Source organism: Fundulus heteroclitus, chromosome 11 (assembly GCF_011125445.2).
Source record: "Fundulus heteroclitus isolate FHET01 chromosome 11, MU-UCD_Fhet_4.1, whole genome shotgun sequence".
Classification (NCBI taxonomy): domain Eukaryota; kingdom Metazoa; phylum Chordata; class Actinopteri; order Cyprinodontiformes; family Fundulidae; genus Fundulus; species Fundulus heteroclitus.
The window spans coordinates 23,106,290-23,127,322 of record NC_046371.1 but is presented as its reverse complement, the minus strand read 5'-3'; the positions used below and the strand labels follow the sequence as shown (position 1 = coordinate 23,127,322).

General features: G+C 39.8%; 2 protein-coding genes across 2 annotated transcripts; both read left to right on the top strand.

Annotated features, from left to right (window-relative positions):
- The first annotated feature begins 203 nt into the window (after positions 1-203).
- On the top strand, positions 204-9,737 carry wasf3a (WASP family member 3a). The gene is made up of 9 exons (XM_021312162.2): positions 204-435; positions 2,382-2,541; positions 4,244-4,378; positions 4,482-4,635; positions 5,169-5,286; positions 5,384-5,568; positions 7,056-7,277; positions 8,403-8,692; positions 8,773-9,737. The coding sequence occupies exons 2-9, from the start codon at positions 2,409-2,411 to the stop codon at positions 8,928-8,930; spliced, it is 1,395 nt and encodes a 464-aa protein (XP_021167837.2). The 5' UTR covers positions 204-435; positions 2,382-2,408; the 3' UTR covers positions 8,931-9,737.
- A 408-nt stretch (positions 9,738-10,145) lies between these two features.
- On the top strand, positions 10,146-20,695 carry LOC105919870 (V-type proton ATPase catalytic subunit A). The gene is made up of 15 exons (XM_012855307.3): positions 10,146-10,463; positions 10,970-11,066; positions 12,539-12,667; positions 12,811-13,025; positions 13,118-13,255; positions 13,342-13,493; positions 13,646-13,808; positions 15,164-15,272; positions 16,571-16,693; positions 16,773-16,887; positions 17,436-17,499; positions 17,591-17,794; positions 18,075-18,169; positions 19,761-19,932; positions 20,029-20,695. The coding sequence occupies exons 2-15, from the start codon at positions 10,985-10,987 to the stop codon at positions 20,119-20,121; spliced, it is 1,854 nt and encodes a 617-aa protein (XP_012710761.1). The 5' UTR covers positions 10,146-10,463; positions 10,970-10,984; the 3' UTR covers positions 20,122-20,695.
- The last annotated feature ends 338 nt before the right edge of the window (positions 20,696-21,033 follow it).

The window sequence follows — 21,033 nt, the reverse complement described above, 5'->3', positions numbered from 1 at the left end:
TTTCATGTGTTGTATAATGACATGGAGTTGCTCTTTGCCCTTAAATTCATGGAATGCACCACTATGCTATATAAAAACTACTAATACATCCTGAAATGAAGCTGGATGTAACACGGCCAGCACTGACGCATGTGATTGGACGACGGGAGTAAATCTTCTGGGTAATCCCCTCCTGGCTCAGGCTGTTATTCGGACATAGGGATTTACTGTCAGTGAACTGCGCTCCAGAGGACGACTATCGCTGTTCACACATACTGTAGCCCAAGTCAGGTGCTCGGACAGTCCCATTGAGTTGGGTGGAAAAGGTCTGACTTCCACACTGACAGTTGTTTCCCCTGCTTGCTGATGGGAAACAGGAAAAACATCCCTTGAACCAGCAACCTGGCCTATCGAGAATGCTTTTCCACGACAGAGGCAACTGTCAACGGTTCACTGGTAGGCGGTCTTGTTATGTAACCGTTCTTCGGAGTAAAAGTGTTCAAAAACTTAACTGTTCATATGATGCCAGTCAGGAAAATTTGGTGTTACCCGATAACCGTCGTTTACTCTGCACAACTGGAGAATTGGGAACGTTTCGGGAGCTTTAAGTTAAAAATAACCTTAAAATAAAAACAAGCAAATGAGTTTACATTCATACAAAACACAGATATTACTGTAACAGGAAAAAGTTATATAGATTAAATATGTGGGAAAATAAATGTTTATTTGTTTGATTTATTGACATTTGTGTGTCCAAAATCTTACATACAGATTACATTTTAACCTATTAAAATTTTGGATTTGTTTTTCCTACTCTATTAAAAAAATCTTGCATTAGTTAACCTGAGTTCAAAAAGAACCAACACAAAAATAAATATTTTTAAAAGTAAAAAAAAAAATAAGCCCTTGCTCCTTCATGGATTATTGTGGATTTTTTTTTTAATATTTCAAAAATAGGACACGTTAAATTAAACAAGGAGGAATGAAGTGAGATTGTTGAATGAACCATTTCGAAATAAAATAAGTACATGTGATATCCTAATATATATATATATATTGATGAGTCTGGTAAAACAAAGAAACACTAATTTTTTTTTGGTAATCTCAAAACCCTACAGATGAGACAGAAGACTTTGACTTTGACCATAAAACACTGCTGTAAAAATTCCACTATTGCTGATGTTTTTTTTCTCAAGATGCTTTCTATGGACCCCCATGTTTCAAGTTTTCGTCACCCAAGTAATATTTTTGTGTTTGAGCTTAATATAGACATTAATTGTAAGCAGCCAGTACTAAGGTAATAGTTGTTAGACTTATGCAGTATGTGAAACTGATATAGCTTCAATTTTTTTCTTGAATTAAGGCTATTTTGTCCAATTGGTTTATTTGCTCATAATGAATGCCAAGGATGTTGTTTAAACCTTCACATTAAACTTAAATGTTTTTCTGTATTGTGCATCTGGTTTACATGCTTCCAGGGTCAGTTTACGCACTTTACCAGCTTAGCAGCGTAAAGTACACAATAAAGTGTGTGTTCATTTAGAAATGAATCAGATTTAGGAAGCTGCATGTAAAACAGGTGATAATTGTTTGTGTTTTAGTGAGAACACCAAATTGTGCCAATATTTAAAACTTTTCTAAAAGCTGACATAGATCCATGTCAGACCAACATATGTTTAACATTTCTATAATTTTTCTAAAAAAAAAAAAAAAATCCCACTATCTTTGTGTGAACAAATGATCAAAATATGTATCCGAGCTCAAAAGTCTCTGCATGGTGGAGTGCTTTAAGTCTTTGATTTTAGTTTGGGAGACCCAGGTTTGAATCTCCACATGCAGTCTGTGTGCGAGTTATAATGCCTTGCTGTGGCAACCCCTGAATAAGGGAGCATCTGAAACGACCCAAAGCTCAAAGCCCGCACTATACCTAGTGTCAGATAATCTGTTATAAGCATCAATCTGTGATTAAGTCTGTTTTCTGTTTCTTTTTACTGCAGAAAAATGTGTACGGGAATTAACATTAACAAACAAAACATTTAAGGTTTAACATTTATGTTAAACCTTAATGTTAAATTTAACATTTAACATTAACAAAACATTTAAGGTTTATTACAAAAAGAAAACTAGGAGAAAGTAGTTTTAACAATTACCAAATGAAAAAATACTGTAAAGATAATGTCTATACCTGATATCAAGGATCATTTTCTCTACCAGACCAAAGAACTTTATTTTAAAATGTAATGCTTGCAGTCGCAGCTTTTTGCTTATCTGTATTGCATTGGCCATTACGTTCTGCCTTTAGTTTCATTGTCTCTGCTAACGACACAGAATATAGCTGTTACTCTGCTCTGCAGGCTGCGTTACCCAGTGAGATGATTTTTGCCTCCTTCCTCTCCCACCAGGCAATCGCTGAGATGTGAGAAGTGGTTATGCCTCTGGTCAAGAGAAACATCGAGCCTCGGCACCTGTGCCATGGTGCGGTGCCTGATGGGATCGGCAATGAGCTGGAATGTGTGACCAACAACACGCTGTCTGCCATCATCCGTCAGCTCAGTTGTCTGAGTAAGGTCCTGCTTATTAACAATGTACAATGTTCCACCTTAACCTGGAATCAGTGGAGTTTACAGGATTGTGTTATTTTTCCTATGGAAATAACCTGGAACTTCTACTCAAGCTAGCCTTTATAAAGTATAATGGTTTCCCATGTGGCAAACTACAACAGATATTAGTTCCACTTATTTCACAAGTAGTGTTGCACTAATGTCCTCTAATCAAATTTCTCTGAGTTGCAAAAAAAAAAAAAAAAGCTAAAAACACAGAATGTTATAGACTAGCGCCTTTAAAGCTAATAGATAGACTTTTCAGTGAAATCAGTCAAACTCACTCTAAATGTAGTTTGCCACCTTCAGAACAACATGCTAGGGTCAGTTTTCCTATTCTATTTTATAAATCGTTATTTGAGCGAAAGATTTATCACTAAAAGAAGCTTTAACATGCATATGCCTCCAGTGACATCAAATAAGGAATAAGGTAACTGATGAGAATTGTTTATGTATTTTTTGTTGTTTTTGCTCTGCACAGTTTTAATAAAATTGCTATTTGATTATAAGAGCCGATGTGACAAGTGAATTTCTCCACTGTGAGATCAATAAAGTCTATCTTATATTATATTATCTTACTTCAAAGGCATTTAAAGCAGGAAATGTTTGAGCTGCTTCTGACATCTTGGAGGGATTTAATAAAAATGTGGCAAACGATACAGTTGAATGTGAAGAGGGCCAGAGCAGACTGAAATGAAGCTTGTATAAAAATGATATGATCTGGTGGAAGAACTTCATTAAAATGATTCTGAAGTCCTGTTACTTCTTCCTGAAGTGATCTCCAGGCGGATGTACAATTAGCCAACAGTTAACCCCATTAATGTGCAGTGCCTTTTTTTTCTTCTTTGCACTTTAAAACATAGCTTGAATTGTGAGAAATCTTGGGATCTAAACCGATACTGCATTACTCAGCTGGGACTTTATTGTCAATGTGCATTTGATATACTAAAGAGAAAACCCATCACTAAACAATCCCAATGCCTAAGTTGGGAAAAGCATACATATTTAAGCCCAAAATAAACATGACCACAAAATTTGAATATTAAAGGACATCAGATATTGTTGCGCAGTTGAAGGTTTTAGTCAATTTGGCCATAATTAACTCATTTTCAGTCCCGTTTATTTAAGATTAGAATTATGTGTGATTTCTTGATCTCCTAAAAGTGGTTATCACTAGACATGTTAACTTTTGTTTTAATTGCCTTTACTAAGAAATGAACGGTCTGATGATTTCTAGTGGTTTATATTGGATGTAACCCAGGCTGTTGTTCATAGAAGGGACTGACCTCTGATATGAAGGTTGCCTCTTTGTAATATGAGGGAAGTGTCACAGGCATAGATCCTATCGTAAAAGCTCTGCCCAACAGGGCAGATGAAATAGCGAGTCGGTGGATGGAGACCTAAACACTCGCAGTCTAACGATGGCGTTCAAACTCAGTGGATCAGAGCTGTTGTAGTGGTTGCGTACGAACAGCCCACATGGGACAACACATTTTACATCAGAATTAACTTTTTCCTATTCCGTTTCCTGTAAAATTTCTCTTTGGGAAGTTGTACTTTTGCTATTTATTATTTCACATTTCATCTTCATTATGAAGGTGCTTCCTTTGATTTGTTTTCTTGTTGTTCCATTCTTTTTGTTGTTGTTGTTGTTATTGTTGCAGGTAAACAGGCAGAAAATGTGTTTGGAGAGCTTTTCAACGAGGCCAACACCTTTTATACTCGTGCAAACTCTCTCCAGGACCGTATTGACCGCTTGGCAGTAAAAGTCACTCAGCTGGACTCCAACGTGGAGGAGGGTCAGTTCACTGACACACCTCTTGTTTGTTTGATTGTTTTAATCCTTTTTCACTGTCGTTCCTTTTTACCTGACTTTCATCTCCACTTTTGCTGCCCCCATAGTGTCTCTTCAGGACATAAACATGAGGAAGGCCTTTCGAGGCTCTGCGGTCCAAGACCAGCAGGTTTTGTCCAAAGGCAGCACCCCCAGTTCTGTTGGAGAAATGTACAACGGCTGCGACCGGCCTCCTCCTCTTGGTGCCCTCTCTTCTTACAGGTGCTGTGTGTGTCCCACATCAATCACTAAGTCACTTTACAGTTTCTGCATTTGCAAACAGAATCGTGTTTGCTGGTTAGTGCAAGTGCAGACAGCACACTTACACAACAAATCATGTTTTAATGATAAAATGAAGAGAAATTACAGGTAGCTCAGTAGAAACAGGTATTGGGGAAAAGGGAAGAAATGTGCAAAGTGAATGACAGTCTAACGAAAGAATCCCACGATGAACAATGAGAGCCAGTGAGCTTATATACTGAGGGACAAGTGGAGAATGACAGAGAATACAGGTGATCAGGAGGAGAAGCTGAGGTAGAAGGTGAGCAGGGAGAGTCAGGGAGGAAGAAGACAAGACAAATACTGACTTAAGGAATTAAATTAAAACACACAGGGAAGAGAACACAAGATAGAAGTAAGAAACTAAGTCTAGAGGAATAAACTAAGATAAACAGACTAAAACAGAGAAACAAAAGAAAACCAAAACCCAAACATCTGCGGAATATGACAAACCGTTTGTATTTAATATAACGCAGAGAGGACTCCGCTGATGCAATGAAATTCTATTCGGACCCATCCTACTTCTTTGATCTGTGGAGGGAGAAGATGCTTCAGGACACCGAGGACAAGAGGAAAGAAAGGCGGAGACAAAGGGTAACAGCACAGGCTTGTCCAGAGTTCTGTTTATTTACGTCACGCTTTGGAAACATACACACACTCTATTCTGTGTCTTTGCATTACCCTTTCCCAGGAGCAGAAGCGATGTATGGAAAGCAGCACCCTCCATCGGGAGGTGAAGAAGGTGAGGAAGGCTCGAAACCGCAGACAAGAGTGGAACATGATGGCTTTTGATAAAGAGCTCCGTCCAGATCACCGACACCCAAAAACTCTTCGCCGAGGAGCATCGTCAGAAAGCTCTCTCTCTCCAGACGGCAGGTAAGGGTTTCCATTCTTTTTTCAATTAATATTTAGATTAAAAATATATTGTTACACACTGTCATCATGTTGTTTGGATTCATGCTAAATGTTCTGTGTTGTACAATTTTGCATTTTGTATATTGAATTAACTTAAGCCTGCAACCTCCGCTTCTGTTTTGAATCCCGCTCCCTCATGGACTGGTAATAATAGCTACGGCGATGTTGACTCTCGTTTTCTCCCGGTTTTTACTTCTTTTTCTTTTCTTGGTCACTTTCTCATTTCCTCTCACTGGAAAAGTGTATGGGTGGTCCTCCATATCAACAGAAACCCGCAAATAGAATGAACTACAGTCGTCTTTGCTTGTTTTATACCCCTCCTGCACCGACAGCACGTCTTCACATAGAAGAAAGAAAGGGAAAACGCGTACGGTTGACAAGTTTGTCCCCTTTGGGCCGCTGTAATCAGAAATGAGACGCAACATGTCACCACCCTGTGGGTGCACTGGCACCCATGTATATATAAACTACTCATTCTAAGTTATGAGAACGCTTTCATTTTTGATGTGATTATTGTTAGACTCTGCTGGAATCTGTATTTATAAAACCAATATTTGATTTTTTGCTCATTAAAAGACAAATTAGTTACACACTGTCCCTTTAAACTCCCAGATGAAATATAAATAACTTTGTATTGTGCCAAATGTTTCTGGTGGGAGAAGCTCTTGAGTATACAGAGGCGAGTTAAGCAACTTGACTATTTTTACCATGGTGTTGTAATGTCTGCACAAGGCTGTTGTTGTTGTTGTTTTTTTGTCCTGAAATAGGCAAGTCATTTGCTAGGAAAGGTATGTTGCACAAGAACATGTGCTGCTTCCTTTACAGCTGCGCACATAAAGCTAATTTTTCTTTCTTTCAGTCAATCATTTCTCATATTTTGTGCTTGGAGAAATGAAATGTAGCTTCTGAAGCCATGCAATGATTCCCACAATAGAATCAGATCTGAGTTTAATACGGGTTTTCAATCTTGTTTCTCTTGTGTGGGGATTTCACCGGACTCAACAGTTTATTGGGATTATATCCTGCAAGAGAGAAAAAATACACAGTCTTTTAAAATGTCACCGTAGAGGTAAATACCGTAAACCATTAAACGATTACCACACTGGCCCAACTTCTCATTTTTTAAACGTTTAGTCTATCCTGTTGTTCTGTTTTTACCAGTTCATAGTATTTGTGTTGTCAGTTGTGAGACTGCCCTCTATTCATTTCTCCCCATGTTTATTTTGTTTATTTTTCACTTCTATTGGAGAAAGTCGACAAATCTGTAAATTCAGCGTGAAGTTGAATACTTTTTCAATGCCCTGCACATCCTTCACAGAATGTTAGGTTTTTAATTCCAGCTGCATCAAGCTTGTGATAGGCATTTGGAGGTTAAAAAAAAAAAAGGACCATCTGGATATGCAGGGACATCTGCATCATAATCTCCCTCACTGTCATTGTTTATCCAGGCCTGACCTTCTGGACTACCCAATCCCTCCAGTACCTGCTCACGCTGCTTGTAACTACGCCAAGTCTCATGATCACATCCCAGGAAACGCACATCCCTCGCCACCTGTGGAGCACGAATACCACAGCATCGATGTCAACTACAAGAGAGTAACCTATGCTGCGGCAGAGCCTAACGTTGCCGGCAGATTAGATGGCTCTGCACGTCTGGCTACAGACTGCGGGTATGTATTGGGCTGGTCAGGAGTTTACAAGCGCTCATCGTCAGCATATGAACGTCAGATTAAATTTGAACTTTTAATGGCTGATTTGAATCATCTTTTGTTTCAAAGCGAGCTGAACACAATGTTCACAAATATATTCGTACACACACTTTAATACATGGATACCATATTTGGATACCGAGCAAGTTGCAACCAGCTTCTGACATGACTCTTGGTGGATGACTGATTACTTATCAGAAGTGCATTTAAATTGGTTGTGTTCCTAGCACTGACCTGGCTTTTAAAGCTATAGTTGGTAATCCTGCTCAGACACACGTTTTGTTATACTGGGAAAATCATCCTTCCATCCTGACAGTAGTTAATATATTATGTATTCACAAAAAGGAGGTTAAATCATTGTTCTCCCTTGGAGCTGCAAGCCTGTTTAAACTTTAACCAATATTTGTCCTTAGGTTTTTTGTTTAGAACACATTTGGCTTTTTTATGTGGACAGCTGCAATATTCCACCTGACCTTGAAGGTGTTGCTATTTTCATCAATAACTTCTAAGTCCGCGTTGATCTTAAGCTTCTTTCACTGTGGACAATAATAAACTTCTAGAATAGCCACAAAACCATTAAAGAGTTATGAATTATGCTTGAAAGTAAAGTAAATAGAAACCAATCATTTTCAATAAACTTGCCATTCTTATCAGACATTGTAAAACACAGCCAGAATTATGCATTGTAGATGACTGCTAAAGTGTCTGGTTTCTCAGAGACTTTATTCATCCAAATGTTAGAGTTGGAGAAAGTTTATATTTAGTCCTGTGTGAAGCATGTTGACCCATTGGAGTTCAGGAAAAATTCACAAAAATATTTAAACTTGTCCACTCAGTTTTTGTTTTGAAAAAAAAAATAGTTGAAGTTGTATTTTGTATTATCAGATCACGCTTAAAAAAAGATTGAGTTATACAAGTTTAAAGGCTGAGATTTCTCTAATATATAATGAATGTATATGAGCCTCAGAAAAATCCAGAAACAAAATAGATTTTTTTGTTGTTGACCCATAAATCAGCTTGTTTCAAATGTAATGCCACGTTCCTAGAGATTGCAACACTAATTCTATTCCCATCAATATTGAACAGCTCCGTTCCACAACCTCCTCCCCAAGGCCCATCCATCCCATCAGCCCAGACGGCGTTTGGCTTTCCACCGCCGCTGCATAATGGAGCTGTGCACATAGGACCAGGTTACCCACTTCCACCTGTACCACCACAGGGGCCACGCATGGCCCCGCCTCCCCCAGGTCCCCCGCCTCCACCTCTGCCTCCTCCAGCCGCGCCCTCACACCCACCGGGACACAACGAGGGCGGCAGGGCCGAAACGAAACCAGTCAGAGATGCAAGAAGCGACCTGCTGTCTGCCATTCGGATGGGTGAGTGTGGCTTTTCTGACACAGTTATATGGAAAGCTTTGACTGCTTTTAGCTTCATTTGAATTTTATTTCACTATCAGGCATCCGGCTGAAGAAAGTTCAAGAGCAGCAAGAGCAGCAGAACAAGCGGGAGCCAGAGGGAAACGATGTGGCCACCATCCTCTCCCGACGCATTGCTGTTGAATACAGTGACTCTGAGGATGACTCTGAGCTTGATGAAAATGATTGGTCAGACTGAATCAAACTGAAGCTGAAGCGCCTCACTGTGGTCTACGTTGAAGGGACCCTATAAATAAGTGAAACTCAATAGTGCTTAACCTTGCGTGGCTCTATCTATATATATACGGAATACACGGAGCCACTGCTGCTCCTCATGTTAATAATTCTAGACTGTGTTGGTATTTATTGTGGAACTACTGTACTATAAATAATCATTTTAGACCACTATCCTCAATTTGATGAGCATTTACCTCTTCTACCCGAAAAAATGCATAAACTCTGTTTTTTAATTAATTTTAAATGGATGATTTGTTAGTCCTTGTTTGAATAAAATTACTTCTAGATCAAAACAGACCAATTAAAAACAGTTCCGTCCCATAATAATTAAAAGTCTATAGTCACCAGACCTTTCAAATAAAATCTGAAAAGCCTATGTTAGGGAATATAGACACCAATATAAATAAAACATGTTGTGACTGGCTGTCGTCCATGTCCGTTCTATCGTATCAGGGTCTCTTTCTGTGCTTCTACAGCCTTGCTGATAGGAAACTGGCCAGACGCAATGTCGATGTTATGAGGGCGTGTGGGACAGAGGTTTATGAAATGCAGCAAAATCTTAGAGAAATAACTCTTTTGTTTATTATTGTATGTATTAAACATATTATTATATACAACTCCCCATGTTAAATATTTTAGACATTTTCTACGTTTGTCTATACATTTAAATATCTTCCCATGTATTGTTTGCTATGAAGAGTTTTGTAAAATGCTTAAATATTAATGAATGTTAAATATTAATTACGAAAAAATAAACCTCTTATGTGAATTTCTTGTCCTTCACATAATTCTTGGCCCCCAAAAACTAACTAGAAGCAGTTTGAGTTTGGTTTTTATAATGATTTAAACAATTGAATGAACTCGTGGCTGATACACCAGACTTTTACACCAGCTATTTCAGTTAAATGTAGATTTTGTGTTGCTTCTAATATTATTTGCTTTCTTTAATTATTTGTGACCTAGTTTTTACACTTCTATTAAGATTTTCAAACCAATTTTTGTGTTAACAATTTCGTCTCTTCTTATCATCAACAAGAAAGTGTGATTCACGCTCGAACAAACTTCACATCGTCTAAGTGCACATTTTTTCTTTTGGTTTACATTTATTATTTTTTTCATTATTGTTGTCAGTTTGTTTGCGTTTCATCTAGTTAATCAATGAATTCAATACCATTGCTAATCATTGAGCGCGATGTACGTTTTCGCTTGTGTCCAGAAGAGGGCGGCAATGCGCCCACGTCACGTGACTGGGTCGAGAGAACCGCATTGGCTGTGAGCCTGTTTATCGGCGGACGCCATGTTGGCTCAAGACGCAGCTAAACATTACTGGAGGAAAAGGGAAGTTGCTCGAGCCAAAATGGAGACGGCTTCTTCACGTGACAGCCCGGTGCTCTGCAGGTGATTAGCCCGGGGGGAAGCTCCTCCTCCTCCTCCTCCTTAGCCTGCTACAGCAGAGACAAACCTGGGCACGGCTACGTGTCAGTTAAACTTTAAGGTAACACACTCCTATTCGGTGTCTCTTTCACACGTATGTTGCTTCACAGATATGTTCTATATAGTTACCGAAGTGTTGTGTGATATATTGTCGTTTCAGCATGCGTGAACGTGCTGAGTTTTGGTACTCTCTGCTAGCTCGTCACCTGACCCGTTCGCGCACACGCACAAATCCAGCTTTGCTCTCGGTGTCACAACACCAGACAGCCATCTGTCCTCTGAAGAGAAAAGTTGGCTTGCGATCTGCTTAACTTGTTCATTCATTTTTCAGACACTCCATAGGGATTAATTTAATCTTCCTATCATTCCTTATAATAAATCATACATTATTTGTAAACTGAAACTCTAAATAAGTGATGGGATGCTGCGTAACTTTAGCCTACCCGTGCTTAATGACAATGGCTTGTATTACCACGTTTTAAATGACGAAAAAGCTTTGCCTGGCTAAGTATGTCACAGTTAAATAACCCTTGTCTCCTCTCTGTCCCCCTTTGGTTTTATTTGCAGGACATAAACTAAACTATGGACACGTCAACGCTTCCTAAGATCCAGGATGAGGAGCGAGAAAGCCAGTTTGGATTTGTTCACGGCGTTTCAGGGCCAGGTCGGGTTTATTCTGTCATTACATGGCGCTTTCCAAACACTGTTATAATGCTGTCATAAAGAGAGCTCAGTTTATATAAACTGTACAGGAAATCTGCAGGACTAGATCATTTTACAGCTTTGTATTGTCAAATAATCAACGTATAAGTTATTTCCCAAAAGCAAATAACAAGGTTTAAATCCCTTTTGATATGTAGACAAGCCTGTGGTACAAAAAATACTGGCAGCGTTGTGAAGATTTTAATCCAGTGATGTGCTCCATTTAGGAGTAATGACAAGAATATACATGTACAGAGGTAAAGCTTAATTATTGAACACTTTTCAAAATACATCTTACCAATTGCTAACATTAAATATTAAATAAAGCCAATTTAATATACTACCACTAAGTACCACTAAGACGTTTGCTTCCGAGGAAAATGAGAGCAGCATCTTTGAATTCGTGATTTAAGAAATGTAGAAGTAATATTAATATTTAAAGTAGTTTCTCTGTTCTTATTTACATTTTATTGAAAACTGGCTTGTTAAACATTACTTGTAGCCTTCCCAACGATTATTTTATAAATTTTAATAGACATTATAGCAATAATATCTTAAAAGATCTGACCAGATTTTGAATATTTCCGCTGTTATTTTCGCAATTTATCTTAGGATGAGCTCTGTCTTTGACGTTGGAAGGCCTCATGCCCATCACCCTAATGTTTTAGCTCCCTCCACATATTGTCTATTAGATTCAAGTCTAGACACTAACTGGGGCCTCAAAAATGTTAATATTGCTTCCAGAGAGAAGAAACAATGTCAGTAAAAGGACATTTTTACTTTAAACGAGTTGGCAATATGGGCTACAATGAGATTTTCCTGCAAAAATAAACACATCAACGCTCTGTTTGCATCTAAATAAAGCAAAATGTATGCATGATGACTGCTTTTACCGAAAGGTTATCACTTTTACAATTTTTTTTCAGCTCATGATAGCTCCGTATATTAATTTCCAGAACTAAAATTGAGATATATGCAAAAAAAAGTGTGAAAGGATTCAAGCCTCAAGCCATCTGAGAATGCAGTGATAGAAGTTGACCAAAAGGGATGGGGTTACATTTGAAAGGCCAAGCTTGGGCATGAATCCAGAACCAACAGTGTAGCAACGAAAATGTAATTATGACATAGTATCCGGCTTGAATTTGAGTCCCTACATAAAGATTTATGTGCCGTTTTATCATTTGAGGAGGAAGAAGTCAAGAAAAATGTCTGAGTTGTAGTTTGGAGACATAGCAAACTGACCCACTATAAGGGGATTTAAAAGCACTCTGTGGTGGGGCTAGTGTGCCTGTCATTCATCAGAGCTATAAATAAAAGTTTATGACACGATGATAATTTCAACAAAATCTCTCAGCCGTCAGGTCGCAATTATTTCTGCTCCAGTATTTGTTTTGTGGACGTTTTTGTTTTTCATTCTGTTTCCGCAATTGACAGTGGTGACAGCTACTGCGATGGCTGGAGCTGCCATGTATGAGCTGGTCCGTGTCGGTCACAGTGAGCTGGTGGGCGAGATCATCCGTTTAGAGGGGGACATGGCAACTATCCAGGTGTATGAGGAGACGTGTATCCTTTCTACTGCCTCAAAACCACCCATTACAGTGAAATGTTACAAGGGATGTAAGGAAAACATTAAGTTATAGCAAAAGCACCTTGTCGACGCTTCGGCCTTGTGGCTGTGTTCGGTTTGCCTTAACGTTACGCTCCAGCCGGCGTGTCTGTCGGCGACCCCGTCCTCCGAACGGGGAAACCCCTCTCCGTAGAGCTGGGCCCGGGCATCATGGGCTCCATCTTCGACGGTATCCAGCGGCCACTGAAAGACATCAACGACCTCACTCAAAGTATCTACATCCCACGAGGAGTAAATATCGGCGCCCTTAACAGAGACACCAAATGGGAGTTTTCTCCTGGCCAGAGCCTTCGGGTGAGAAACGTTTGCACTGCAACTTCTATTTCATGACTGTCCTCCAACAAGTCTGACTCATTTTCTTTCTTTCCCTGTTTTTTTTTCTTCAGGTTGGCAGTCACATCACAGGCGGAGATATTTATGGGATTGTGTTTGAAAATTCCTTAATCAAGCACAAGCTCATGCTTCCACCTCGAAACAGAGGGACTGTGACCTACCTGGCTCCAGCTGGAAACTACGACCTTTCTGTGAGTGCTGTCCATTAAGCTGAAAGCTCCTGTTGGGGTAAAAACAACACATTTATTTAGCAATAGTAACTTTTTTTTGCCTGTAGGACATTGTTCTGGAGCTCGAATTTGAAGGAGTAAAAGAGAAGTTCACCATGATGCAGGTGTGGCCGGTACGGCAAATCCGCCCGGTAACAGAGAAACTACCAGCCAATCACCCACTGCTGACTGGTCAGAGAGTTCTTGACGCACTTTTCCCGTGAGTGCTTCTTTGCATAACTAAATTACGAGGGCTTATTTCCATTTAATCTATATATTGAGCTGACCCTTTATATGGCCGACCGTTATTTATCAACACTTTAAAAAAAGGGCTGCGTGCTAATAGATCTGTGGGATTCTTATGCTTTGTAGATGTGTACAAGGAGGCACCACCGCTATACCTGGAGCCTTCGGATGCGGCAAGACCGTGATCTCGCAGTCGCTGTCAAAGTACTCCAACAGCGACGTCATCATCTACGTGGGCTGCGGAGAACGTGGCAACGAAATGTCTGAAGTGCTGCGGGATTTTCCAGAGGTGGGTGGAGCGACCTTTAGATTTTAATGTGTAATGTCTGTGACTGGAACCCTTTTTATACCTAACTTTAAGCTCAATACAGCGTGTTCTTTAACCTTCCAATAGCTACTTTTGGCATTTATGGCAGTTATTTTTAAAAATATTTTCTCTTTTTTTTTTCCTACAAAATATGTCCTATTGATAATTCCTGCCATAGCAGCAAAATATTAGGGAAACTGTTTTCATCCAGAAAGCTCCTTAGATGCTTGAAGTCCAAAGCTGCAACAAGTGTCAGGCTTTTGTGATGTAGAACAATTAGACCATAAAGAATCATTCAGACAATTTTTCCACCTTCAATGTGATAAATAAATTGTACAACTCCACCCACCCACCGAAAAACAAAAACATAAGCAAACTTTTACTGGGCAGATCAGTAAAGAAAAGTAATAAAAGCAGAAATCACCCGGTTGAATAAGTGCAATACCTCAAACTATTTCAGCAATTAGTGATGATCAAACAAATCTCATTGTACAAAGGTATCAGAAAAAGACTCGAAGGAATGCTTTATTTATATACTATGGGTCGATGAAGAAAGTTGTCAATAGTTGGAGAAAAATGGCACAAAACAATGTAGAGCTTATGATATAGCATAGCTACTGGGTATTTGCACACTTATTCTTATTATAATCAGGGTTTGAAATGAATTTAAATGTCATGAAATGTTAAAGTTTTACTTTATTTTGAAAACCAACACCTCCGGCTCCTGCCTGCCTTGATCCTAAGCTTGCTAGTGTATGAAGCTTCTGGTGGCTACTGTGCTGTTCTCAGTAGTGTAGGAAAACTAGAGTCCAGTGTTGGCAATTTAGCAACTCTGTCTATATTTGGGGCCTTTTCAGACCCCTCTAGCAACTCTTATTCAAAAAAAGTGACCATAAACAAATTCAAGGACTTTTCTGGCGATTTAGCAACTTGAAATGAAAGCAGCTAGAGCTGTGTGAGGTCTCTCTATTCCCTCAGCTCTGTCTCGCAGGCTGCTGCCTCGTCCTTAAAGCCCTGCTGCCCTGCAGGAAGTCAGAGCAAAGGTTGCAGAGACGAGACCTGCTCCATTTTCACATTGCAAATGTATAACACATGCGCAAAGATGCAGATGATTCTGCCCTGGATTACAAAGCGGGACATAAATGTAGTTTAAAATAATTACGGGATTACCAAACAGTTTGAATCACTTTATTCACCTCGTTCAGTGTATGGCTCTGATCACTATCTTTTTGGTAAAATTAGATGTACATAGTGAGGATTCTGCCAATTCAAGGTGGTCATATTTGAAGCATGTTAAAATAATTTAATGTCATGTTACTGTTTCCATTGCTCAACAGCTCACAATGGAAGTTGATGGCAAAGTTGAGAGCATCATGAAGAGAACAGCGCTGGTTGCGAACACGTCCAATATGCCTGTGGCTGCTCGAGAGGCCTCCATCTATACAGGTACCAACCATCCACATCACAGTGGATTCACAGGAAAAGCTTATTATATAATTAGATTAAGCATTTTGCATGAGTTTGGATTTCTAAAATTTGTTAAATCCAAAAATGAGAGCGAGAGCTTTTTAGGGATTTGTTTTATTAAGTTTATATACTCTAAGGTCAATTCAGGTTTATATAGAGCCAATTCATGACACATGTCGTCCCAAGGCATTTAACAAAAAAGTCAATTTCATTTATTCATCCAGACAGATTCCAAGTCAGGTAGATAAATTCCAACTGATTTTAGTTATCAAACAATGCAATTAAGGTCAGTTTATTATTTAAAAGGGGTAAAACTTTTTCTATCGAAGGAGACCCAGCAGAATGCAACAAGTCGCTGACTAGAAGCATTCAATCCTCCTGGATGAGCATGGAGCCACCATGGACAGTTGCTTCTATTGTGTGGTTGACTTTGCAGCAATCCCTCACATCAAGGATGTATGTAGCGACAGTGGAGAGGAAAGCTCCCCTTTAACAAGAAGACACCTCCAGCAGAACCAGGCTCAGTATGACCAAAAGAACCGACTGGGGGTTTAAGATGGAGCATACACGCAATAAAAGCACAGGGGCACTGATCTAGGAGTACTTTCTATGTGAGAGAAAAATAAAAGGATAATGGCAGCAGCAGCTCTTTTATTGGCTTCATCCAGGAGAGAAACACAGGTAAGATCTGAGCCAGTTTTCAGGTCTAGAGGATGAAAGAGCACATACAGTTAGGCTACGTTCACACTGCAGCATAAAATGACCCAATTCCGATTTTTTTTTTTACGCCTGACATCTTCTGAGGTGTGGATGTGGCAGCATCATGTTTTAGGGGTGTTTTACTGCAAGTTGGACCAGTTCACTATACTGAATATGTGGCGTCATGAGGACAGAATATTATCTCTACGTTAATATTCAGAAATTAGTTGCGAAGCAGCTTCAGTCCAACGAAGACAATCTTTAGGAGCGACCATCACAGAGCCCAGAACACCTAGAAATGTAGTTCTGTCCAGTTTGCATCCTACAAAACTGACTGAATTACACTGGTTCTGTCTGGAGGAACAGGCCAGAAATTAAGAAAACTGCCATGAGAGGCTTATGGAAGGATGCCCAAAACGTTTGACCCATGTCGCACAGTTTAATCCTAAATATTAAGATGATGTATGCGCAGTTCTGAATTTAAGAATAAATAACTACAAACATTTAGCAAAAGGAAACGAGGGTCGTGTTTACTCGACGGAAAACCAGTCAGACTTAGCAATGTGATTTTTCTGCAGGGATCACTCTGTCTGAGTACTTCAGAGATATGGGCTACAACGTGAGCATGATGGCCGACTCGACGTCTCGCTGGGCTGAGGCTCTGAGAGAAATCTCTGGAAGACTGGCTGAAATGCCTGCTGGTGAGTTTGCTGTTTTTTTTTTTATATATGCTGTTGTAGAGCAGACTTCATGATCAGCTGTGAATGCTCTCGCTTGTAGACAGCGGCTATCCTGCTTATCTGGGCGCCAGACTGGCGTCCTTCTACGAGCGCGCTGGACGTGTGAAGTGCCTGGGAAATCCGGAGAGGGGGGGCAGCGTCAGCATCGTTGGAGCGTCAGTTAATGTTTCCCTTGTTGTTATTTTATGTTTTTACCTAATAAGCTTTTCCTGTTTAGGCCCTGCACTGCAAAAACAGAACTAAAAATGAGTAAAATTTGCTTGAAATTAGTGCATTTGTCCCTGATTTGAGCAGGTAATTAGGATTATCTGTCAATGGAAAGAGTATTTTTACCCCTAAAATAAGATAATTAGATATACTGCACTTGAATAAAGTTGATGGAGATGAGTTGTTTCTATTTTAAGTGCAAAAATCTTATTCCATTGGCAAATGATCTTATTTATCTGCTCAAATAAAGTACAAATACACTCATTTCAATAAAAAATTACTTATTTTTAGTTCTGTTTTTGCAGTGTGCTTCATGTCAGATGGTTAAAAACTCCTTTAATGAGAAATTTACTTTGACTGGGTGTTTAACATCATGATATAATGATCATCTTTACCCCCTACAGTTTTTTTAAGTATTGGGTTGTAATAAAAGTCTTAATCTGCATTGTATCAGCCGTTAGACTCACTCTTCCTTTAATTTGGTAATCCTTTACAGTGTGTCGCCCCCTGGTGGAGACTTCTCAGATCCAGTTACTTCAGCCACCTTGGGAATAGTTCAGGTGAGCAGCTGGTTGTGATGCTTCCATCGGGGATCCTCCTACTTGATTAAATGCGTGTGAGATTTATTTTTCTTTTATTTCGTCTCCCTAGGTCTTCTGGGGCTTGGACAAGAAGCTGGCTCAGAGAAAGCACTTCCCTTCAGTAAACTGGTTAATCAGCTACAGCAAGTACACGCGAGCTCTGGATGAATACTATGACAAACACTTTCCAGAGTTCGTCCCTCTTCGCACAAAAGCTAAGGAGATTTTGCAGGAGGAGGAGGACTTAGCTGAAATTGTGCAGCTTGTGGGCAAGGTAAGGTGGACCGAGGTGGTAGAACATCTAAAAAACGCGTGTTAAAAATGCTGTTCATTACTTAGAAATTACCACTAGTGATGTAAGGCCAGATATTCATATGTTTAGTGCACTTTTAATGTGTGTCTGACAGTAAACGGGTCTCTTTTCAGTAATTTAAAATATGAACCTGATCTGATTTTATTTGCATTTTTCATTCAGACCAACAGTCTGGATTTTTTTTTCCTCGGATAGCTGCTGTGACTAAACAGAACGAGCACTGATCTTGTTTTGTTTGCAGGCTTCTCTTGCGGAGACTGATAAAATCACTCTGGAGATTGCTAAACTCATTAAGGACGACTTCCTGCAGCAGAATGGTTACACCCCCTATGACAGGTGACGACAACGCCTACATTTCTTTATTTCTAATATCTTACCTCAACTACGAGTACTTATGTTGTCCTGGTTCTGCTTAGGATAGAATCTTTGTATTTAACTGTAACCTATATATTTTTTTATCTTCTTTTAATTATACACAACTGGTGCCCTTAATGGCAAAAGATAAAATGAGATTTCTCAACTTCTGGCTGCAAAGAAAATGACAATTTCAGATGATTGAGGTTTAAAGTAACAGAAAATCAAGGCGCTGACGGCCGGGTTGATCTGCTGTCAGAAACGAAGTGGAAAAAGTCTAAAGTTTGATTGAAGTATTTTCCAGGTCTGGATAGAAATGAAAATACAATGTGGAAAAATATTGGTGCTTCCATACTTTATTCCCTCTCCTGTTGTGTAAAAGCTGCTGTTCTCCATCCCTTCAGTGTGCGAGTATGTTTGAAAAGAATTTTGATGTGAAGAATACATAGGACTCCATGACAGAAGATATTAACTCTTGTCTAACGTAACCAATTCAACTGCTGATAACAAAGCACAAAACAAAAGAAAATCTGCCTTTGCTTCCCACTTCTGATCTACAATGTTCTTTTTGAGATTTCCAGTTGAAGTTTCGTTGGCTGAAGAAAGAGATGTAGACAGATTATTTCTCCTCTGCCCTGGGAGTGTGATAACCTGACGCCGCCAGATAGATTTGCTCCGCATATCCATCTGGAAACCTTCCGATGAAGTAATTTTGGGAAGGGGCGAAAATACTGGTTAGCTGATTGGCCTATGTTGGTGATAGACGGGCCAAATGAACCAATCAGATTCGTCGTCACTCTGTTACGAGCGACGACAAAAACACAACCACAAGCCAAGCTACTCTGGCTGCTGCAGGTAAAGGCTCGTTAGCTCAGCAAAGAAATACTCTGTAATTCCGATAAAACTTGCTCGATAGCCCCGCTAACGCTAGTTTCATCAGCTGAAGCCGCCATGTTCTTTAGACTGAACTGTCGCGCTTCCCGTTGCGTCACACCTCAACCCGCCTCAAAGCCAACGCTGATTGGACGTTCGTTTGGTGAACGGCTCCAAATTTTCTTTAACGGAGAGTAGCCAGACTGATCTGCGAGTGAAACCTTGATAGCTCACGAGATCAGGATGGTCTCACGAGGCTTGGAGTGTGATGCACTTCTCTAATTATATACATTTTATACATAATTATATACACTTCGCCTCATCTAATTATATACATATATTTTTAATTGTGTATTTTCCCACCTTAAAGGAAAAGTTGCAAAGTGCTTAGAGAATGTTTTTGTAAGAGTGTTTGAGTTGTTGACTTGAAATGACTCAAAGTTTGCTTATGCCAATGGCCTCTTTAAAGGAAAGTTAATCAAAATTAGAAAGAGTCCATCAAAAAGATAATAAAAATAATAAAGCTGAAGTAGCTAATTTGTAGGAAAAATACTTTCTGCACATCCCAGAAGTTGATCTTGTAAAAACTGAACGATTTCCAGATACTACTCCTGTGGATACGGGTGTTTGCCAAGGTCTCCTTCATGTGATTATTGCATAAACTGCAAGTCTCACACATTCCTTCGCCCTCCGCACGCAGGTTCTGCCCCTTTTACAAAACGGTTGGCATCCTCTCAAACATGATTGCCTTCTATGACATGGCCCGACACGCAGTGGAGTCCACGGCTCAGAGCGACAACAAGATCACCTGGGCCATGATCCGGGAGCACATGGGAGAGGTCCTGTACAGGATAAGCTCCATGAAGTTCAAGGTGCATTCAAGGATCACGTTGGTTTGGCTTTGTTTTCTGCATTTTACATGATGAATGTGGATAAATCAGTTAGTTTGTGTTGGGCATCTTTCTCAGGACCCTGTTAAAGATGGAGAAGCTAAGATTAAGGCAGAATACGCCCAGCTGCTGGAGGACATGCAGAACGCCTTCCGGACCTTAGAGGAATAAGCTGCCAGCTTCTCGTCTCGTCACCGAAGTAGCCGAGCCAAATAGTCCAAAATCGCTGGCCCATGTTGCTATTGCCCTGCTGGTTCATGTGATTTTTTTTTTTTTTTTTTTTTTTTTTTTTTGTCTGTGTTTACATCCCACTAACATTCCAGGGCCATCTTAGGTTTTCATCTCACTCTGCTCGTTTTTGATATTTTTCTTTTAATTAAAAACCAGCCGCTGGAATCCAGTATCATCATCATCAACACATTTATTGTGTTCTGTAGAGACGTTCACACTTCGTTTCAGCCCATTTCACAGCTTTTCTTCATGATGATGTGTTTAAAACCTCCGGACTTCGGTCGTTGCGCTTGCACCAAACACTTAGCAGAGAGTGCAAATGACTTTTTTCTTTGTGTTAGCGAGGAGTGCAGATTTTAAAAAACTATATTTAAACCATGCAGACGGATAAAGGGACAGAGTATTCAGCGTGTAGTCAGTGCACTTTTTTACCTCCTACGTCTTGAGGGCGATTGTGGTGTGGACTGTACTTGAAATAATGTATAAAAATGTAAAATAAATGTCCTAGTTTGTCTTTTTTGTATTGGTGGTACTTAATAAATGAAAAAAGATACATACATTGTGGTTGAAGTGAGCTATTTATCACATTCCCTGAGGTTCTGAGAAATGGGACCAGGAGTTGGGGTCCATCTAACGAGGGATCACACCTCCCCGCCTCCCTTAAGGCGAGGCGCTTCAGACCAATAGTCACTGATTCAGGGGGAGCGGTGTGGCTTCCCTCCTGGTAGAGGAACAGAAGATGCTGAAGGTGTTCTGGGAATTTGTCTAGTCAACAGGTGTTTTGAGCATCTGGAGGGCATATTGAGTTAATTTTGGAGGGGCGGTCAATAGGTACCTGGGATGCTTTTAAGG